Consider the following 17,866-nt stretch of genomic DNA (forward strand, 5'->3'; position numbering starts at 1 on the left):
GGTCGAGAAGGAGCAGGATTGCACAGTTGCCAGAGTCGATGGCGAGAAGCAGTTCATTGTGTACCTTCAACAAGGCAGACTCTGTGCTGCGTTGGGCCCTGAAACCTGACTGGAAACGTTCCAGGGTGGTATTTTGGTGTGGTTAGGGCATTAGTTGATTTAGAATTACTTTTTCAAGGACTTTAGAGAGGAAAGGCAGTTTGGAAATAGGTGTAGTTACTAGGCAAGGTATGGTCTAGGTTAGATTTTTTTAGGAGGGGCTGTACCACCGCGTGCTTGAAACATTGGAACAGTGCCAGTGGCCAGGGAACTGTTGATAATAGAGAGGATGCTGGGACCGGCTATTGCAATGACATTCTTCAGAAGGGCAGTGGGGACAACATCAAGGGGGCAGGTTGCAGGTTTCATAGTGGAGACAAGCTTTACAAGGGAGGATAGAGTAACGGGTTGGAAACAGTCTAAGTTAGAAGAACAGACCAATGAGACAGCTAGGTCACGGGTGGGAGGGGAAATATTTGTTCTAATGTTCTCAACTTTGCGGTGAAAAATGTAGAGAATTCTTCGCACTTAGCAGGGGACCCAGCTAAGCTGGTACTGGGGGCGGTACATTTGACAGAGGTAACAGTACTAAATAGGGCCTTGGAATTACGAGCGTATTTGGAAATAAGGTCGGAAAAATATCGTGTTCTCGCAGACTTTACTGCTTCCTGGTATTTGGCGACTTCCTGAATAACCTCAATCCTTTTCTCATCATAGCAATGAACAAGACGTGCATTCAGAACTAACATTCAAGAGAAGTGAGACAAGCTGTGAAAGTGTGACTAACATAAAAAACTGAGCCAATGAGGCACACGGAAGACCTTCTTTAATTGGCATTATACTTAACCTGTGGAAAGTTAAATGGGAATATCTTGGCCATCATAATATTGGGCAACATCTGTGGAGGGAATGGTCATATGGGTTGGGCCCCTTCCTCAGACTGATGGAGTCGGGCAGATAAAGCTGGAAAAGAGAGTTTCGGTTGGGCTAAGCCTGGCAATGATACAGGTGAAGGGAAGGGGGTGAAAGAATTGGCAAATACACTAGAGGTGAAAAGGAGAAAAAAGGGTTTAAAAATGGAAATAAATGACATTTAAAACAAGAGGGAGGGATATTGGTAGAAGGAGCTGGAGGTAGGTGGGGGGAGAGGGGATATAAAAGGGAATATGTGACAGTGATGGGAGATGAGCGATTCAAGGAGGGGAATGAAGCAGGATGACGAGGGGATGGAGAGAGAAATGTGTGTGCAGACGGGGGGATGTAAAAAATAGGGGGAGGAGTATTCCTTGCAATTGGAGAATTCAATGTTCAAACTGTTGGGTTGTAGACTACCCAAGCAGAATGGGAAGGGAGTTAAAATGGATAGCAACCAGGAGATCCAGCAGGCTTTGGCAGACCGAGCATGTGTTTTATTAGTGAAATGGTTATCTGGTCTACGTTTGATCTCACTCCCATTCCCATATTTTCTGGTCTCAGTCTCCTCCATTGGCAGAGTGAGACCACAAGCAAACTGAAGGAATAACACCTCATATTCTGCTTGGGTAGCCTACAGCCCAAGTCAAGTCAGGCCAAGTCGTTAACTTTATTTGTCACAAACACATACAAGATGTGCAGTGAAATGAAAGTGGCAATGCCTGCGGATTGTGCAAAAACAACAGAACAGAACAGAACAGAATCAGTATTTACATGTTAGACTTTTTGTTTTGTTAAAAGACACAACGTAACAGTAAATTATTCCCTGGTGAGATAAGAGTTTACAGTCCTGATGGCCTGTGGGAAGAAACTCTGTCTCATGCTCTCTGTTTTCACAGCATGACAGCAGAAGCGTTTGCCTGACCGTTGCAGCTGAAACAGTCCATTGCTGGGGTGGTAGGGGTCCCCCATAATGTTGCTGGCTCTGGATCTGCACCTCCTGGTGTATAGGTCCTGCAGGGGGGCGAGTGTAGTTCCCATAGTGCGTTCGGCCGAATGCACTACTCTCTACAGAGCCTTCCTGTCCTGGGCAGAGCTGTTCCCAAACCATATTGAGATGTTGCTGGCCAAGATGCTTTATACAGCCCCAGAGTAGAAGCACTGAAGGATCCTCAGAGAGACTTTGAATTTCCTCAGTTGCCTGAGGTGGTAAAGGCGCTGACTTGCCTTTCTCACCAGTGCGGCAGTGTGTGTTGTCCATGTCAGATCCTCTGTGATGTGGACTCCCAGGTATTTAAAGCAGCTCACCCTATCCACAGTAGTCCCATTTATCTCCTGTGGCGTGTACATCCTCGGGCGTGTGCCCTTCTAAAGTCCACAATCAGCTCCTTAGTTTTTGTGACATTCAAGAGAAGGCTGTTGTCCTGACACCAGGGTGCCAGATCAGCCACCTCCTCCCGGTAGGCCTTCTCATCATTATCGGAGATCTGGCCCACCACCACAGTATCATCAGCAAACTTGACGATGGAGTTGGAGCTGAACCTGGCCACACAGTCATGTGTGTACAGGGAGTGCAGTAGGGGGCTGAGGACGCAACCCTGGGGGGAATCCTGTGATCAAGGTGAGGGGGTTGGATGTATGTCTCCCCATCTTGACCACCTGGGGCCTGGCGGTGAGAAAGTCCAGGACCCAGGCACACAGAGGGAGTGTTCAGCCCCAGTTCCAGCAGCTTCTCAGCAAGTCTGGTGGGGACTATAGTATTGAAAGCTGAACTGAAGTCAATGGACAGCATCCTCACATAGCCCCCCTTCTGGCTGTTAAGGTGAGAGAGAGTGGTGTGCAGAATGGTATGAACATTGAATTCTCCAATTTTACATAATACTTATCTCCCCCCTCCTTTCCCCTCTCCTCTCCAACTCAGCGCACACATTTTTCTCCCATCACCCTCGTCACCTTTCCCCTTTCCCCTCCTCCATTCACATCTCCCATGCCCAAGTACCAGGTTTCTCTGTTATCCCCCCTTCAGCCTGTCCATACCAACCATATCCCTCCCTCTGGCTTTACATTTCAGTCCTCCTCTCTCCATATCTGACGTACATTTCTCCGCTTTTCACCTCTAGACTTTGTCACTTACTCCACACATCTGCCAATCAAACCCTCTCACTTGTATCCACCAACACTTGGCAGGCTTTGTCCCACTCCCACTTCTGTTTTCCAACTTTCTTCCCCCCCTTCCTTCAGTCCAAAGAAGGGTCCTGATCTGAAACATCATCTGTACATTCCCTTCACATATGCTGCCTAACCTGTTGAGTTTCTCCAGCACTTTGTATTTTGCTCAAGATTTCAGCATCTGCAGTGTCTTATGTCTATCATCACTCCAGAGGGCGCCGTCCTATGTGGTATGGCTGCCCAGCCTGCAGCTGTCTGTTTTTCATCTTTTTTTTTAGTTAGTTGAGTGTTTTGTTTTTAGGAGTTCTAGCCTTTTTTATGTGGGGGGTGGGGGAGAAAAGGGGGAAACTACTTTTCAGGGTCCCTACCTGGTCGGCGAGGCCGCTTTTCCCCGAGCTGCACCGTCGACCCGTCCTCGCAACCTACCAGCGGGCCTGGAGCGGCGTTTCCTGAGGGGACCGTCCAGAACCTCGGCTTCGGCAGCGGCACAGCGCTGTAGCGCTATCGCTGAGAGGAGCGGGCGATGCCTTGCCCGGGTTGCCGTGCTGGAGCTCCGGTGAGCCGCCGAGTAAAACATCGCGGAGCTGCGGGTCTGCGGAGCGGCCAGCTGAGGGCGGCGGCGCTGAACTTTTCATCGGAAGTCTGGGATCTCTCGCCGAGATCGCCAGTTGTGGAGCTCCATCCGGCGCGGCCTTGTTGGCTTCGGAAGCCGCGGCCTCCAGTACGTAAACGGCTGTTCCAGGGTTCCCATGCCGCTGTGAGGATTCTCCCGTCGCCGGAGCTACATCACCCGGCGAGAACGGCCTGGAACATCGGGCCTCTGTAGAGGTGACTGCGGAGGCCTCAATAGGCCCGAATGGGTGAACTGGGGCGTGGGAACAATTGTGGGGGGATGTTTTTATGTTCATTGATAAATTTATTTAATGTTATGTCTAATCTTTATCTGTGTGCTGCATGGCAAGACAAATTTCACTACACCAATTGCTGTACGTGACATAAATGTCCTTGGCCTTTGTACTTTGTCCAATATTGAGGTTCCACTTCCTCAATGAAGTAAGATATTAATCAGACTGGAGCTGCCTAAACTGCCATGTTCCACTTCCACAATGAGAACAGAAGATATTGGAAACTCGGTTAGGCAGCTTCTCTGCTTTTCTTCCCAGAGATGATGCTGAGACTTTCTAATTTTTTTTGAAATCCAGCATCTACAGTGTGTTGGTGTTCAATTGAATCGCATTATCTCGTTGGTTTATTTTTACAAAGGCTGTTCAGCAGGAGAGAGGTCACAAAATTACTATGTAACATGACTTCTGGAGCTAAATCCCTTCAACAGAACTAATTCAACAAACCCTTTATCTTTTCTTTCACATAATCATGCACCCTTTGGTTTTCTTTACCCTATTATGTCCCATCATTTTACCAAAACATCACTATCATGCCTGTTTCCAGTACGTCCCAAAGACAAATATGATTAGTTGGTATTCTGTATGTGCATTTTTAAGTCATATGTAACACTTTGAAAGGAAATGTTAACCCTGAACCATTGCCACTCATTGTCAGCTCAGAGTATTGTTGTGTAAAAAAAAAGAAAATTAATCCCAAGCTATTACGATCCAATTGCATTTAGCAATCTATTTTATTTTAAAATTCAATCCTAAATCCTAAAAAATGAATTGCACAATTCCACTTTTTAATCTCATTTGTTTATTTTGATATATCAATAGACTTTATTTCATGGAGCGCAGGAGATTGATGAGTGACCATATAGAGGTGTATAGAATCATGAGGTGAAAAGATGGTGAATTGGGGTGAATGGACAAACTTTTTCCCAGGGTAGGGGGATCAAGAACGAGGTTTAAGATGAAAGGAGATAGTTAGGAATAGATAGGCAACTTTCTCACACAGAGGGTGGTGGGTATATGAAATGAGTTGTCAGAGGAAGTAGTTGAGGAAAATATAATTTCAAAATTCAAAAGATATTTGGACAGATATTTGGATTGGAAGGGATTAGAGGGATGTGAGAGAGGTCAAATGGGACTAGCTTTGATTGGGGATCCTGGTTGGCATGGACCAAATTGGACCAAAGGGCCTGTTCCACGATTCTACAGGTAAAAGTGTCCTGTTAAGACATCTAGTGGTATATGAAGAATATTACACCAACCACAACCAAAACTAGCTGTTAAAACATCATGAGCATCATCTGCTCTGAAGTTAATTAATGAGCATTTTTTAATTTTCCTTTTTTTCAGTAATCGTCCTTCAATGATTTGCATATTTCCAGTTGGCACTTGAGGTCTCCATTCTAGACCCATTCTGAAGCAGTGGCCTGAAATTAGTCTGTGACATGCTTACCTCCAAAATGTTCTTGAATATGACATTAAGCAATTTAGTGCGCATTTCTGGGAGAGTTACCACCAGTGTCATATGGTGACTTTCCTGTACCCGAGTGCTGCTTTTCTGGTGCCCAGCTCACCTAAGTAAAATCAGTGGCAGTACCATGTTCTTAATTCTTCTCAAGCAAGATTTTCAACCCCACATGTTGAAATAATGACAGCTGTTGTGTACTCACAGAAGAATTTGTTTTACCAAATGCTGAAGGCTCCACAGCAAGGCTGTTTAAAATGTCAGATATGTATTTCCTGCAGCATAGGCAGAGTGTTGCCCGATAAGTTAATCTCAGTAAACTGGTTTAAACTAGATCTCACTTACCGCACCGCCACATGGTTACAGTGGATGCATCCTCAAAATTTGTTGGCCAGAAAAAAATCTTGCATTTAATCTACTGAGAAATGAATAAAAAATAGGACAAAGACATCTGGCAGAGAGGTGACACCCAACACTTTATCCACCCATACTTAAAAAAGGCCACACACCTATCAATGGTTCTTGCAGCATCAATGTCAATAAAAGTTATTTTTCTACAAGATATCCTCACATACATCTGTAGCTTCAGAAAAAAATGTGCAAGTTCACACAGCTCTCAAAGTCATCCTCATTCTCAGAAACTTTGCCTTAGTTCCCTTCCTGGCTGTCTCTGCTGAGATATGAAATTTCCAAACATTATGGAATGGCATCTTTGATTTTCGGTTAACACATCTTTTGCATTCAGACCTGGTAAGGGCATTTGGTTTCTTTGTAGATTTTCCTGCAAATGCACAGATACTGACTGTGGGAAGGTTCTTGTGCCCTTATCGGCTCCCTTCTGGCAACTATTCTGCTGTCAATTAGTCCATCCCTTCTGTCAATTAGTCCATCCCTTCCTTCCCTAGAAGCGAGCGGGTAAGATAATTTCTGACCCCTCTCACCCTGTCTACAAACTCTGAATCAAGCCCTTCTGGAAGGCGACTCCGGACTATCAAAGCTGCCACAGCCAGACATAAAAACAGCTTTTTTCCACGAGTAGTAGCTCTATTCAATAACCAAAAATCTGTAGCCTCCTTTTGCTCTGGTATTTTATGTAATTCACATGTTTAATCAATAATGTTTTATTATTAATGTTTAATGTTTTATGTGTCATTCCCAACTGTCACTGTATGTCATGTTGTCACTTGCGGGTGGAGCACCAAGGCAAATTGCTTGTATGTGAATACTTGACCAATAAACTTATTCATTCAAACTTATTCATTCATCTATAACATTCCCAGTGGTTTGAAGAGTGCTATTTGTAATAGGATTTGACCTTCAGAGTTGCTTCCTGAGTTCATGTATAACATCTACAGTTCTTGAAAAAAGCATGGTGTTATATAATAGTTATATGGATATTAACTACTTTTATGACATTTTTTGTTTTTTCAAAACAATATTAGGGGCATTATTAATACTATTTTAATGCCAGGAAATGAGCATAAATGTTTCTACTGTTTCTGTAATTGTTCCTTTATAAAATTTCAGTCCAATACTTACATCTATATAATTAAAAGTCTCAACTTGACCACTTCCTGGTCTGTGCTGTATATTGATTTTAGAAAAAATGCTACCATATATCGCTATGATTTTTGGCCATCTTACTCACAGTCCTCCTCCGCTGAGCAGGCCCTGAGGATTTTTCCCATCGATGTTATGAGTGTTTAAAAAAACCTTGAGATCCTCTCGCCTGTCAATCACTGCGATGAAGGTAACGCCCTTTCCGGGAGGATGGGGCAGGACTATAAAACCCCAGATGTCTGGACGTGACTCTGTCACTCTGCAAGATCGTGAGGGAGAGGCCACGACTCTAATTCTAAGCTGTGAATCAACGGAACTATGAGTCTGCAATGTACTTGCAATAAATGATGTGTTAGCCCTTAATGACAATGCCATGAGTTGTTTGCCCTGCTGCCCTGCCTGTGTTTGAAACTACAATTCTTTATTAGGTTCGACTGTGTTTGGAAGGAATAAATGCTTTATTAGGTCCGATTGTGTTTGATTCAAAAGTCCCGCTCATTTTGTGACTTCCACTTAGGGGACAGGTCGCGCTGATTGCGTAATTTCCGGTGAGTGCAGAGGTCGAGCTGATTCTGTAATTTCCGGTAAGTGCAGAGGTCACGCTGATTGCGGAAGTGCCGCTCACTGCGGCAGCCCCAAAGTGGAGAGGCCGCGCTCAGCCATGGGAGTATTCAAGAACTGCTCTGGCCAGCAGCGGCCTCTGCAGTCTGTCCGCGTTTTTATTATTTTCTGTCTGTGTTTTAATGTAGTTTTTGTTATTTATTTTTTGTTGGGGTGTGTGTGTGGGAGGGGTGGGGGGGGTGGGTGGGGGGGGGGGGGGGGAAACTTTTTAAATCTCTCCCTGCACTGGAGACCCGACCTTTTCTCGTCGGGTTTCCGTTGTCGTTGAGGCCGCAACGAGGAGCGGCCTCCAACAGGAGGAAGCCGGGGACTCAGGTGCTACTCACCGTCGCCGTCGCGGGGCTGGCCGAGTCCGGAGCGGTTGGAGCGGTGGAGGAGCGCTGCTGCTGCTGCTGCGCTGCTGCTGCTGCTGCTGCTGCTGCTGCTGCTGAGTCGGAGGCTGCTGCTGAGTCGGAGGCTGCTGCTGCGGGTCTGCGGACAGCGGCGCCGGGAGCCCGCGGATCCCTGGAGAGAGACCGCTTTTCGGGGCTCCTGCAACGGCGAATTCTCCCGCCCGAGTTGCGGGGTCGAAGAGCTCCTGGAGCGGGGCCTAACACCATTGCCCCGCGCGGCTGGAACGGCTGCGGGACTTTACGAGCGCACACCGGGGGCTCCAACATCAAGACCCGGTGTGCGACCTCGCACCACCCGGCGTGGCTTCAATGGCCGCGGGACAATCGCCATCGCCAGCCGGGGGCTTTGACTTTGACTCTGACATCGGGGGGGGGAGAGTGCAGTGGAGAGATAAGTTTTTTTTGGCCTTCCATCACAGCTATGTGATGGATGTTTATGTAAAATGTAATTATGTTGTGTCTGGGTCTATTTGTGTGTAATGTATGGCTGCAGAAACGGCATTTCGTTTGGACCTCTAGGGGTCCAAATGACAATTAAATTGACTCTTGACTCTTGACTCTCTCTTGACTCTTGAAAGTTTACTGCCATATATATGGTGTGCGTGTGTGTGAGTGGCTGTGGGTGTGCTTGTGAGCGTGTGTGTGAGTGTATGTGTGTGTGAGTGTGTGTGTGTGTGTGCTTGTGAATGTGTATGTGTGAGTGTGCGTGCGTGTGTGTGTGTGTGTGTGCGCGTGTGTGTGTGTGTGCCCACAATGTCCATACTAGCCCTCTGGAAACCAGTCCCTTTGGCCCACAACACCCATGCTAGCACTCCAGAAAGCCCCCCCCCCCCCCCCCCCCCCCCCCCCCCCCCCTACCCCCCCCCCCCCCCCCCCCCCCCCCCCCCCCCCCCCCCCCCCCCCACCCCCCCCCCCCCCCCCCCCCCACTGGCCAGCAATATTGGAATTGGGGGAGAGGTGGAATATTGCGTTGGGGGACCAGACGTCTCGTGTGTAGCTCGGACTCAACAGGTCCCACTTAGTCTTGTTTATACGTATGTCTGAAAAATAAGCCCACGCACTATATATAAATGGAAGCATGTTTACTATCTCAGAACCAATTACTTGGAATTGACTGCAGTGAACTTCTTGCAACACAGATGATCATGCAGTTCTGGCATTTCACGTAATCTAAACTGGTGAAACCTGATCAACATAGTCAGTCTATCGGTTTCAACATAAGTTCAGTCTTTCATTGTTATGGTTCAAAGTCATTTCAGGCTGATATTGCCGAGGCAGGAGTAAACCATTCCTCAAAAGAGCACATCAAGTCAAATCCTCAGATGTGCAATTCTCTGTATAGACATTTCAGGAAGAAGGCTACTTCAAGATTATCGATTAAATCTTGGTGAACCTTCATTGCTTTTTCTCTGATCATAAATCTATCTTTCTTTGGTTAGGGAGAGCTGAAAGGCACAGAGTATTCCAGGTGAAGTCTCATCAGGACCCTGTATAATTTCAGTAAGAAACTTTCATTTGATCTCAAGATAGTGGCGGTGGAAGATGAAGGGTAAAGTTGGTGGCTGTGAAAAGTCTGCTCTCATCTCCCATGCCCTTGGAAAGCGCCCTTAAGTTTTGTGGTGAGTTCGGGAAGCAGGACACGGCAATCTCGGCGTCACATGGAAGAGGAGGGTCAGCTGCAGGAGGTGACAGATGGAGCAGTTGCTGTGTTCACAGGTTATGCTGTTAGTGGAGACAGCTGCTGGAGGCTACAGCAGTTGGATGACCAAGCAATATCAGTGCACCCTTCAGCAGCAGAATAGTGTGGCAGTGAAAGGAACAGACAGCATAACATTGAGCCAGGCCAGTCCCTACATCATCAATCCAGTGCTGCCAGGACACCAAGCCTTAAAGTGGGAAAATAAGAAATGGTATATTTCCCTGGAATAAGATTGGTCCACAGAGACTTGAGACCTGAAAGTTGCAAGATGGCACCGGAACATTGAAATTCTTTGAATGCTGTTCCAAAAAAGGAAAATCTTCCATCGTTTCACTCTTTTACTTTTGCATGATTGTACTCATGTATAATATGATTTGCCTGGATAACATGCAGAATAAGCTTTTCACTATGTCTTGGTGCTCTTGACAATAATAAACTAAACAAGCCCAACACACCAATTAACCAATTGCTTGCTGTAACTGCACACTATTTCTCAATGTTTCGTACATAAGGATAATCAAAATGACACTAAAATATCATAGACAGTGAAGATGGTTATCAAGAATTATAGTTGGATCTAGATCTGCTGGACAAGTAGGCTAAGAAATAGCTAATGGAATTTAATTTAGATATGTGAGATGTTGCATTTTGGGAAGTCAAAATATCCTTCATTCAAAGTATCCTTTGTTGTCATAAATTTTGTTGCCTTGCAGTCATACATTTAATAAAATAACAAAACACACAATAAACACAAATTTAACATCCACCACAGTGAGTTCACCAGGCACCTCCTCACTGTGATGGAAGGCAAAAGTCTTAAAGTCTTTGTCTCTTCCCTCCTTGTTCTTCCTCTGCGCTGAGGCGATCCAGGCCTCCGATGTTGTGACCCCACTGGTGATGGTAAGTAAGTCCCGCAGCTCAGCCGTGCTCCACGAATGCGCCAGTTCGAATTGCCGAAGCTGCCGTCCTCCAGTCCAGCGGATGAAGCTGTTACCACGGGAGCTCCGGAGAACAGATCACCAACCTGTGACCTGCGAGCTCCTGACGATGTCGTCCACTGGCTCGTGGCCGAGCCTCCGAAGTCGGGTTCGCCAATGCCAGAACGCCGCCACAGCCCCGAAGTCGGCCAGCCTCGCACTGGTAAGTCCTGGCTGGCTCTGCCTCCGGAGCCTCGAGTTCGGTCCCAGTTGGAGGCCGCCAGCTCCGCCATTAGGCCTCAGAGCAGACGGAGATACACTCACATCAAAGCGAGGAGGGCCTGGTTGACTCACTGTGGTGGATATTAAATCTGTGTTTATTGTGTGTTTTGTTATTTTATTCTATGTTATGACTGCAAGGCACAGAATTTCGTTTGACCCGTTATTTACAATATATATTAACGATTTAGACGAGGGAATTAAATGTGACATCTCCAAGTTTGTAGATTACACAAAGCTGATGGCAGTGTGAGCTGCGAAGAGGATGCTATGAGGCTGCAGGGTGACTTGGATAGGTAGGGTGAGTGGGCAGATGCATGGTAGATGCAGTATAATGTGGATAAATGTGAGGTTATCCACTTTGGTGGCAAGAACAGGAAGGCAGATTATTATCTGAATGGTGTCAGATTATGAAAAGGGGATGTACAACATGTGCTTGTACATCAGTCACTGAAAGTAAGCATGCCGGTACAGCAGGCAGTGAAGAGGATTGTGAGAGGATTTGAATTTAGGAGTAAGGGGGTCCTACTGCAGTTGTAAAGGACCCTGGTGAGACTGCACCTGGAGTATTGTGTGCAATTTTCGTCTCCTAATTTGAGGAAGGTCATTATTGCTATTGAGGGACTGCAGCATAGGTTCACCAGGTTAATTCCCAGGATGGTGGGATTGACATATGATGAAAGAATGGATCGACTGGGCTTGTATTCACTGGAATTTAGAAGGATGAGAGGAGATCTTATTGAAACATATAACATTCTTAAAGAAGGAATGGTTGACATTTCGGGTCGAGATCCTTCTTCAGACGTCTCGACCCAAAACATACCCATTCCTTCTCTCCAGAATATGCTGTCTGTCCCGCTGAGTTACTCCGGTTTTTTGTGCTATCTTCGGTTTAAATCAGCATCTGCAGTTTCTTTTTACACATAACATATTTAAAGGATTGGACAGGTGAGATGCAGGAAAAATGTTCCCAGTGTTGGGGGTGTCCAGAACCAGGGGTCACAGTTTAAGAATAAGAGGAAGGCAGGCCATTTAGGACTGAGATGAGGAAAAACCTTTTCATCCAGAGAATTGTGAATCTGTGGAATTCTCTGAAGGCAGTGGAGGCCAATTCACTGAATGTTTTCGGGAGAGAGTTAGATTTTGCTCTTTGAGCTAAAGGAATTAGGGGATATGGTCTACTTCAGTCTGAAGAAGTGTCTCGACCCTAAACATCAACCATTCCTTCTCTTCACAGATGCTGCCTGTCCCGCTGAGTTACTCCAGCATTTTGTGTCTACCTTTGATTTAAACCAGCATCTGTAGTTCTTTCCTGCACAAGGACTTAAGGGATATGTGGAAAAAGCAGGAACGAGGTACTGATTTTAGATGATCAGCCATGATCATATTGAATGGCGGTGCTGGCTCGAAGGGCTGAATGACCTACTCCTGCACCTATTTTTATATGTTTCTATGTTTTGTACCCGAGTCAGATCTGGGGGAGATCCCCCCGCCTCGGGTACCATGTAATCCCGTGCTACCTGCTCCATGGTTGGATAATCAGCGACTAAACCGTCTCCCCCACCTGGTTTGCCAGGTGAGGAGGGGACTGTGGACCCCCAGCAGGATCAAAAACAAGACCTGCTAAAGGGCGGATGAGCTTCTAGCGAGCCAACGGCCATCCACACTTCAGTAGAAGTCGCGATCACTGACGTACATAGCATTGTAAGGCACCGTTATCGTTGATGTTTTCAATGATGATCGATGTTTTGTAAACAAGCTTCTGCAGTTCCTTGTTTCTACATTTCAATTGCCAATGAACGCCTGTACCCACCTGTCACTTTGTCCCGCATCCCGCTCTCTCCACACAGTTTGTTAAAATTCCCGACCCTTAACGTTGAAGGGTACGGGTGTGTCCAGCGGAGGTGGACTGCAGGGGCTTTGTAGCCAGTTCCACCGCAAGGCTCCTGAGGGAAGTAGGAGTCAAAGGGCAGGCACAAAGGTGGGCAATAAAAGAACTTGCCAATGCCGCCGAACGGAGCAGTCACTGGCTGTGGCTGAAGAGGAAAGATGCTGTCTGGGCTGCCATGTGACCATCTAGAGGCTAACCATAAGACACACACCCAGGGCTGATCACCCTGCGGTGGGCCTACCTCGACTGAGAGTGTCTTGTGATAAAAGGCTGAAACTCCCAGTGACGTTGAGGTACACAACCAAAGATTATAGAGGAGCACCTTTATAATCTTTGTACACAACTGAAGATGTGTCTGATTGTTAGCAAATTCACCTAGTGGTCATAACCAAGAATGTCAATTGTAGTGAAATCTTAAGGATTGTAACACCCAGTCCTACTAATCAATCAATGCCCACCAGAGATGCTCACTGGCCCGCTGAGTTATTCCAGCAGGTTGTGGGTTTTTTTTAAACCAAAGGTGGTTAAGGTAGGCAATATAAATAACATTTAGAACACACTTGGACAAGTACGGGAAAGGTTCAGAGGGGTATGTCGTGTCAAACGCGGTACGAGTTTAGATGGGACATCGCGGTCGGCAGGGACGAGTTGGGCCAAAGGACAGTGTGACTCAGGGCCCTGTGTGATAGAGGGAGTGTGTGAAGCAGGGTGTGTGACTGGTGGGGGGGTGAGTCATAATGCCGAATCACCGGCTTATCAAAGATCTACCAGTCCTTACAATATCACACATCTTTAACATTTTAAATGTCCCCTCAACCGAACATGCCTTCATCCGTTTAGTTTCAAGCCGGAGCGATTGAAGATACACACAAAAAGCTGGAGTAACTCAGCGGGCAGGGCAGCATCTCTGGAGAGAAGGAAACAACGAAGCGAAACGTCACCCATTCCTTCTCCCCAGAGATGCTGCCTCATTCCTTCTCTCCAGAGATGCTGCCTGTCCCGCTGAGTTACTCCAGCTTTTTGTATCGACCCACGAAGTTCTGCAACACGAGTGAAGAAGTGAGGCGGGTGAGCGCGCGCGCGCCCCTGGTGCCTGTATGCCGTGTACACAAGGCTCGTGCACTGCGGGGGCCGTGTACACAAGGCTCGTGCACTGCGGGGGGCCGTGTACACAAGGCTCGTGCACTGCGGGGGCGTGTACACAAGGCTCGTGCACCCTATGACGCGCCCAGGAGCCACTTCCTCCTCCCTCTTTGTTGCGTCACGGGCTTCCCTGCGCGTCACGTGACTCCGGCTCGCCTGCGCAGCCATGATGGTGGGTGTCATGGATTTTGTCCCATTTACGGTTTCCTACACTTGCTTTTCACTTTTGTTCTGAGCCGCCGCCGCCGCCACCATCTCGGCTGCAGACGTCGGTGTTAATTTGTGCAATGACATTTTGTATTTCATTCATTTAGCAGGAAGATTTGGACGATGGCCCCGATTTTCTTTCAGAAGAAGACAGAGGAGTAAGTTTATTCCGTTCTCGGTCCTGGCTCCCCGGACCTGGGCCCTCGATCGGGCCTTAGGGGAAAAAATCACCTTCACCCCGTCGTAGCTGCCACCTCGATAGGTGAACATGCCCCCCTGCTAATTGCGCCTGTGCACGAATTATTTCCTATTTAAACAAGATTACATGTTATGCATGTTTCTGTTTGTTTTGATATTGATTGGTGCCTCATGATGCATTTCATGTTATTTGTTAGAATTTAGGTATAGCTATCAAATCTTGAAGACATTGGTTTATGATAAATTATTGTTGAAAGAAATTAATGCCAGTTCTGTGTACTACTTGAATGAAGAATCGAGAAAGTTATATGTAAGCTGCACTATTTTCCTTGCCTTTAGAACATGTGTTATTTTGGAAGGAGAAAACAGAGTTAAACATAGAAATAGAAGAATAGGTGTACGAGCAGGCCATTCGGCTGATCATCTAAAATCAGTACCCCTGCTTCCTGCTTTTTCCCCATATCCCTTGATCCCTTTAGCCCCAAGAGCTAAATCTAACTCTCTCTTGAAAACATCCAATGAATTGGCCTCCACTCACTGCCTTCTGTGCCAGAGAATTCCACAAATTCACAACTCTCTGGGTGAAAAGTATCTCCTCATCACAGTTCTAAATGGCCTACCCCCTGTTCTTAATGTCCTTCGATAATGTCCTTCCTCAATTTAGGAGACCAAAATTGCACACAATACTCCAGGTGCAGTCTCACCAGGGCCCTGTACAACTGCAGTAAGACCTCCTTGCTCCTAAACTTAAATTCTCTCACAATGAAGGCCAACTTGTCATTAGCTTTCTTCACTGCCTGCTGTACCTTCATGCTTACTTTCAGTGACTGATGATGTAAAGCACACCCAAGTCTCGTTGCACCTCTCCTTTTCCTAATCTAAATCATTCAGATAATAATCTGCCGCCTTGTTCTTGGCACCAAAGTGGATAACCTCACATTTATCCACATTATACTGCAACTGCCAAGCATCTCCCCACTCACCGAATCTTTCCAAGTCATCATGTAGCCTCCTAGCATCCTCCTTGCAGCGCACATTGCCACACTGCTTTGTGTCATACGCTAATTTGGAGATGTTATATTTAATTCCCTTCTCTAAATCGGAGGTACAGGGGCTCAACTCTTATAGTACAGAACTTAAACTTGTTTCAAACTGGCTCGGATGTAACCATCAAAGGATAAACAAAAAAATATTTGCACATCCAGTGTCAGCTGTTACTCAGTTGTTAGGATTTTCACTTCTGCATCAGAAAGTTTTGTACTCTAGTTTCCTATTAGAAAGGTGAAAACATCTGGGTGAGTAATGGTTTTTAGATGAGATGTTAATATGTGTTTATAATCATCCTTTCGATTAAAATATCATAACTATGCCAAATTTGAGTAGGTGGGTTATTACCTGTGACTATTATTTTCAACTTGACTAATGCTGAAAACATAATCTAGTTGTTGCCTTTTGTGTAAGTTTAGAGAATGTAAATTAACTGCTGTGTTTTTCAATTAACAAAATGTTTTCGGATGATCTGGTTTGGCAATATGCATGGAAGGTTTGACACAATTCTGATTAAAAAGAAAATAATGACATTGAATTTGCCCAACATGAATAGATGTGCAGTATGCAAAATCAGGTGACATTTAGAAGTTTTGTGTTGAATTGGCCATTTGGTTTTCCTGATGACATTGTTACTATATATCAATACAAAAAACATGCTAGTGTTTCCTAGGTGGTCAAAACATACTGGCAAGAATGTGTCAAGTGACAATAAGTTTTGTGATTGTTTTCTGGATTATTATATCTGGCTCATGCTGAAATCTAATAGAGTTCTTCAGTATTTTTTCAGCCTAAAGATTTCTGAAGTCAAAGCCAGAAGTCAAACGTGATAAAGGAAATAATGTAAAAACATAACAGCAAATGTTAATTAACATAATCCATTGTTCAGCAGTAAGCAGTGAATATTTGATAGACACAAACTGCTGGAGTATCTCAGCAGGACAGGCAGCATCTCTGGAGAGAAGGAATGGGCGGTGTTTCGGGTTGAGATCCTCCTTCAGACTAGTCAGGGGAAAGGGAAACGAGATGTAGCCAGTGTCGTAGAGAGATATAGAATAAATTAATGAAAGATATGCAAAAATATATATTTGATGTTTGGTTATAGTTTCAAATTAGTGTTGAAGCTGTCTGAAATAAGTCATGTTTAATGCTTTAGTTAATCTTTGATTTTGGGTTTAATCACTGAAGGTTTAACCAAATTTCATAGGCCGATGGTGTTACAAAAAGAGATGGAATTTTGATTTCTTGTTGAGAATGAATTGAAAGTTAGAAAAGCATGGTTATTCAGCCTTGAAAGAAAATTAATGTCTAGATCTTATTGTATTAAATAAATAGCTTTTGAGTCATAGTTCTTCACAGCTGGCTTTTTTAAGTATGGCCTCAGTTCTGAGGAAGCAGATCAACCAATTGGTGAAAAACATAATTTTGAAAGTAAACAAGGAGACAAAACATTTTTATGAAGGTTTGGTATATTACGTTGAATACATAAATTGCTAATTAAAGTTGAGGTTTCAGGAGGCATTAATGCAAGGAGTGATTCATGCCTGAAAAATTCTAAAGAAAAGTTAAATCCAAAGGTCTAATAATTCAGATGATGTGATGGTGGAGCAGTCATTTTCTGTAGAATAATAATCAAAATCAAAACTATCCTGTTTCTCTGTAGTTTATTTATTGATGTATCTTGATTTTGTTATTTCCTTAACCTCTAAAATATGAATTGTTCCTTTGTAACTATTTTTGATGAGAACTTGGATTTTGTACGTGATGGGATGCTTTCCCAATGCAGTGATGCTGATTATTAACATCAGTTGTTAATAGATACTGGTCTTTAGCAAAAGTCTGTGTGAATAAGGCGCTCAATAAAAAGATACCGTATTTCCAGGCAATGAAGACGCTATTTTTACCCCAAAATAAGGCCTGAAAATTTACCTGCGTCTTGGAGGCCGAAGATTAGATTGTTAGCCAAGAAAGATAGACTTGGCTATCCCTCAGTACAGCAACATCAAGAACGATAGCTAAGTCTATCCCTCATTGCTGGCAGCTGATTTACATTCTCTGGTTGGGTGGCTAGGTCCAGTGTCACCCTTGCAAACACTTCGCTGATGGCGACATTCTACCAGGACTCTGGTCCAGTCCCCAGGGTGGGAAGACGGAGCAGCTTTCCGCTGGGGCAGCAGGGACAGTGGTCGTCTGCTGGAGTGCAGTTGGCCGAGCAATGCCACTCTCGTAGCGATTGCTCACATCTTCCTTTCTACTGGCTAAACCAAACCTTGATCCTGTTCCGCCAGCCTTTTTTCAAAATTTAGCAACTCAAAATGGGGGTGCGTCTTCATTGCTGAGAAATATGGTAATTGCTTCTTTACTAATCATCACTTGAACTTTTTGACTGACACTAGATCTAGACGTGTTTTATGCCATTTGGGAAAAA

At 45.2% G+C, this 17,866-nt stretch overlaps 1 protein-coding gene across 2 annotated transcripts in view; it reads left to right on the forward strand.

Annotated features, from left to right (window-relative positions):
* The first annotated feature begins 13,291 nt into the window (after positions 1-13,291).
* Positions 13,292-17,866, forward strand: part of snx6 (sorting nexin 6) — a 47,047-nt gene continuing 42,472 nt past the window's right edge. The window contains exons 1-2 of one of the 2 annotated variants that reach the window (XM_055640560.1): positions 13,292-13,372; positions 14,301-14,351. In XM_055640560.1, coding sequence (XP_055496535.1) covers positions 13,307-13,372; positions 14,301-14,351 — 117 coding nt within the window. In that variant the 5' untranslated portion in view covers positions 13,292-13,306. Of the gene's footprint in view, positions 13,373-14,057; positions 14,159-14,300; positions 14,352-17,866 lie in introns of those variants that run through there. The other variant, XM_055640561.1, reaches the window with a different exon arrangement.

This window comes from Leucoraja erinacea, chromosome 9 (assembly GCF_028641065.1).
Source record: "Leucoraja erinacea ecotype New England chromosome 9, Leri_hhj_1, whole genome shotgun sequence".
Classification (NCBI taxonomy): Eukaryota; Metazoa; Chordata; class Chondrichthyes; order Rajiformes; family Rajidae; genus Leucoraja; species Leucoraja erinaceus.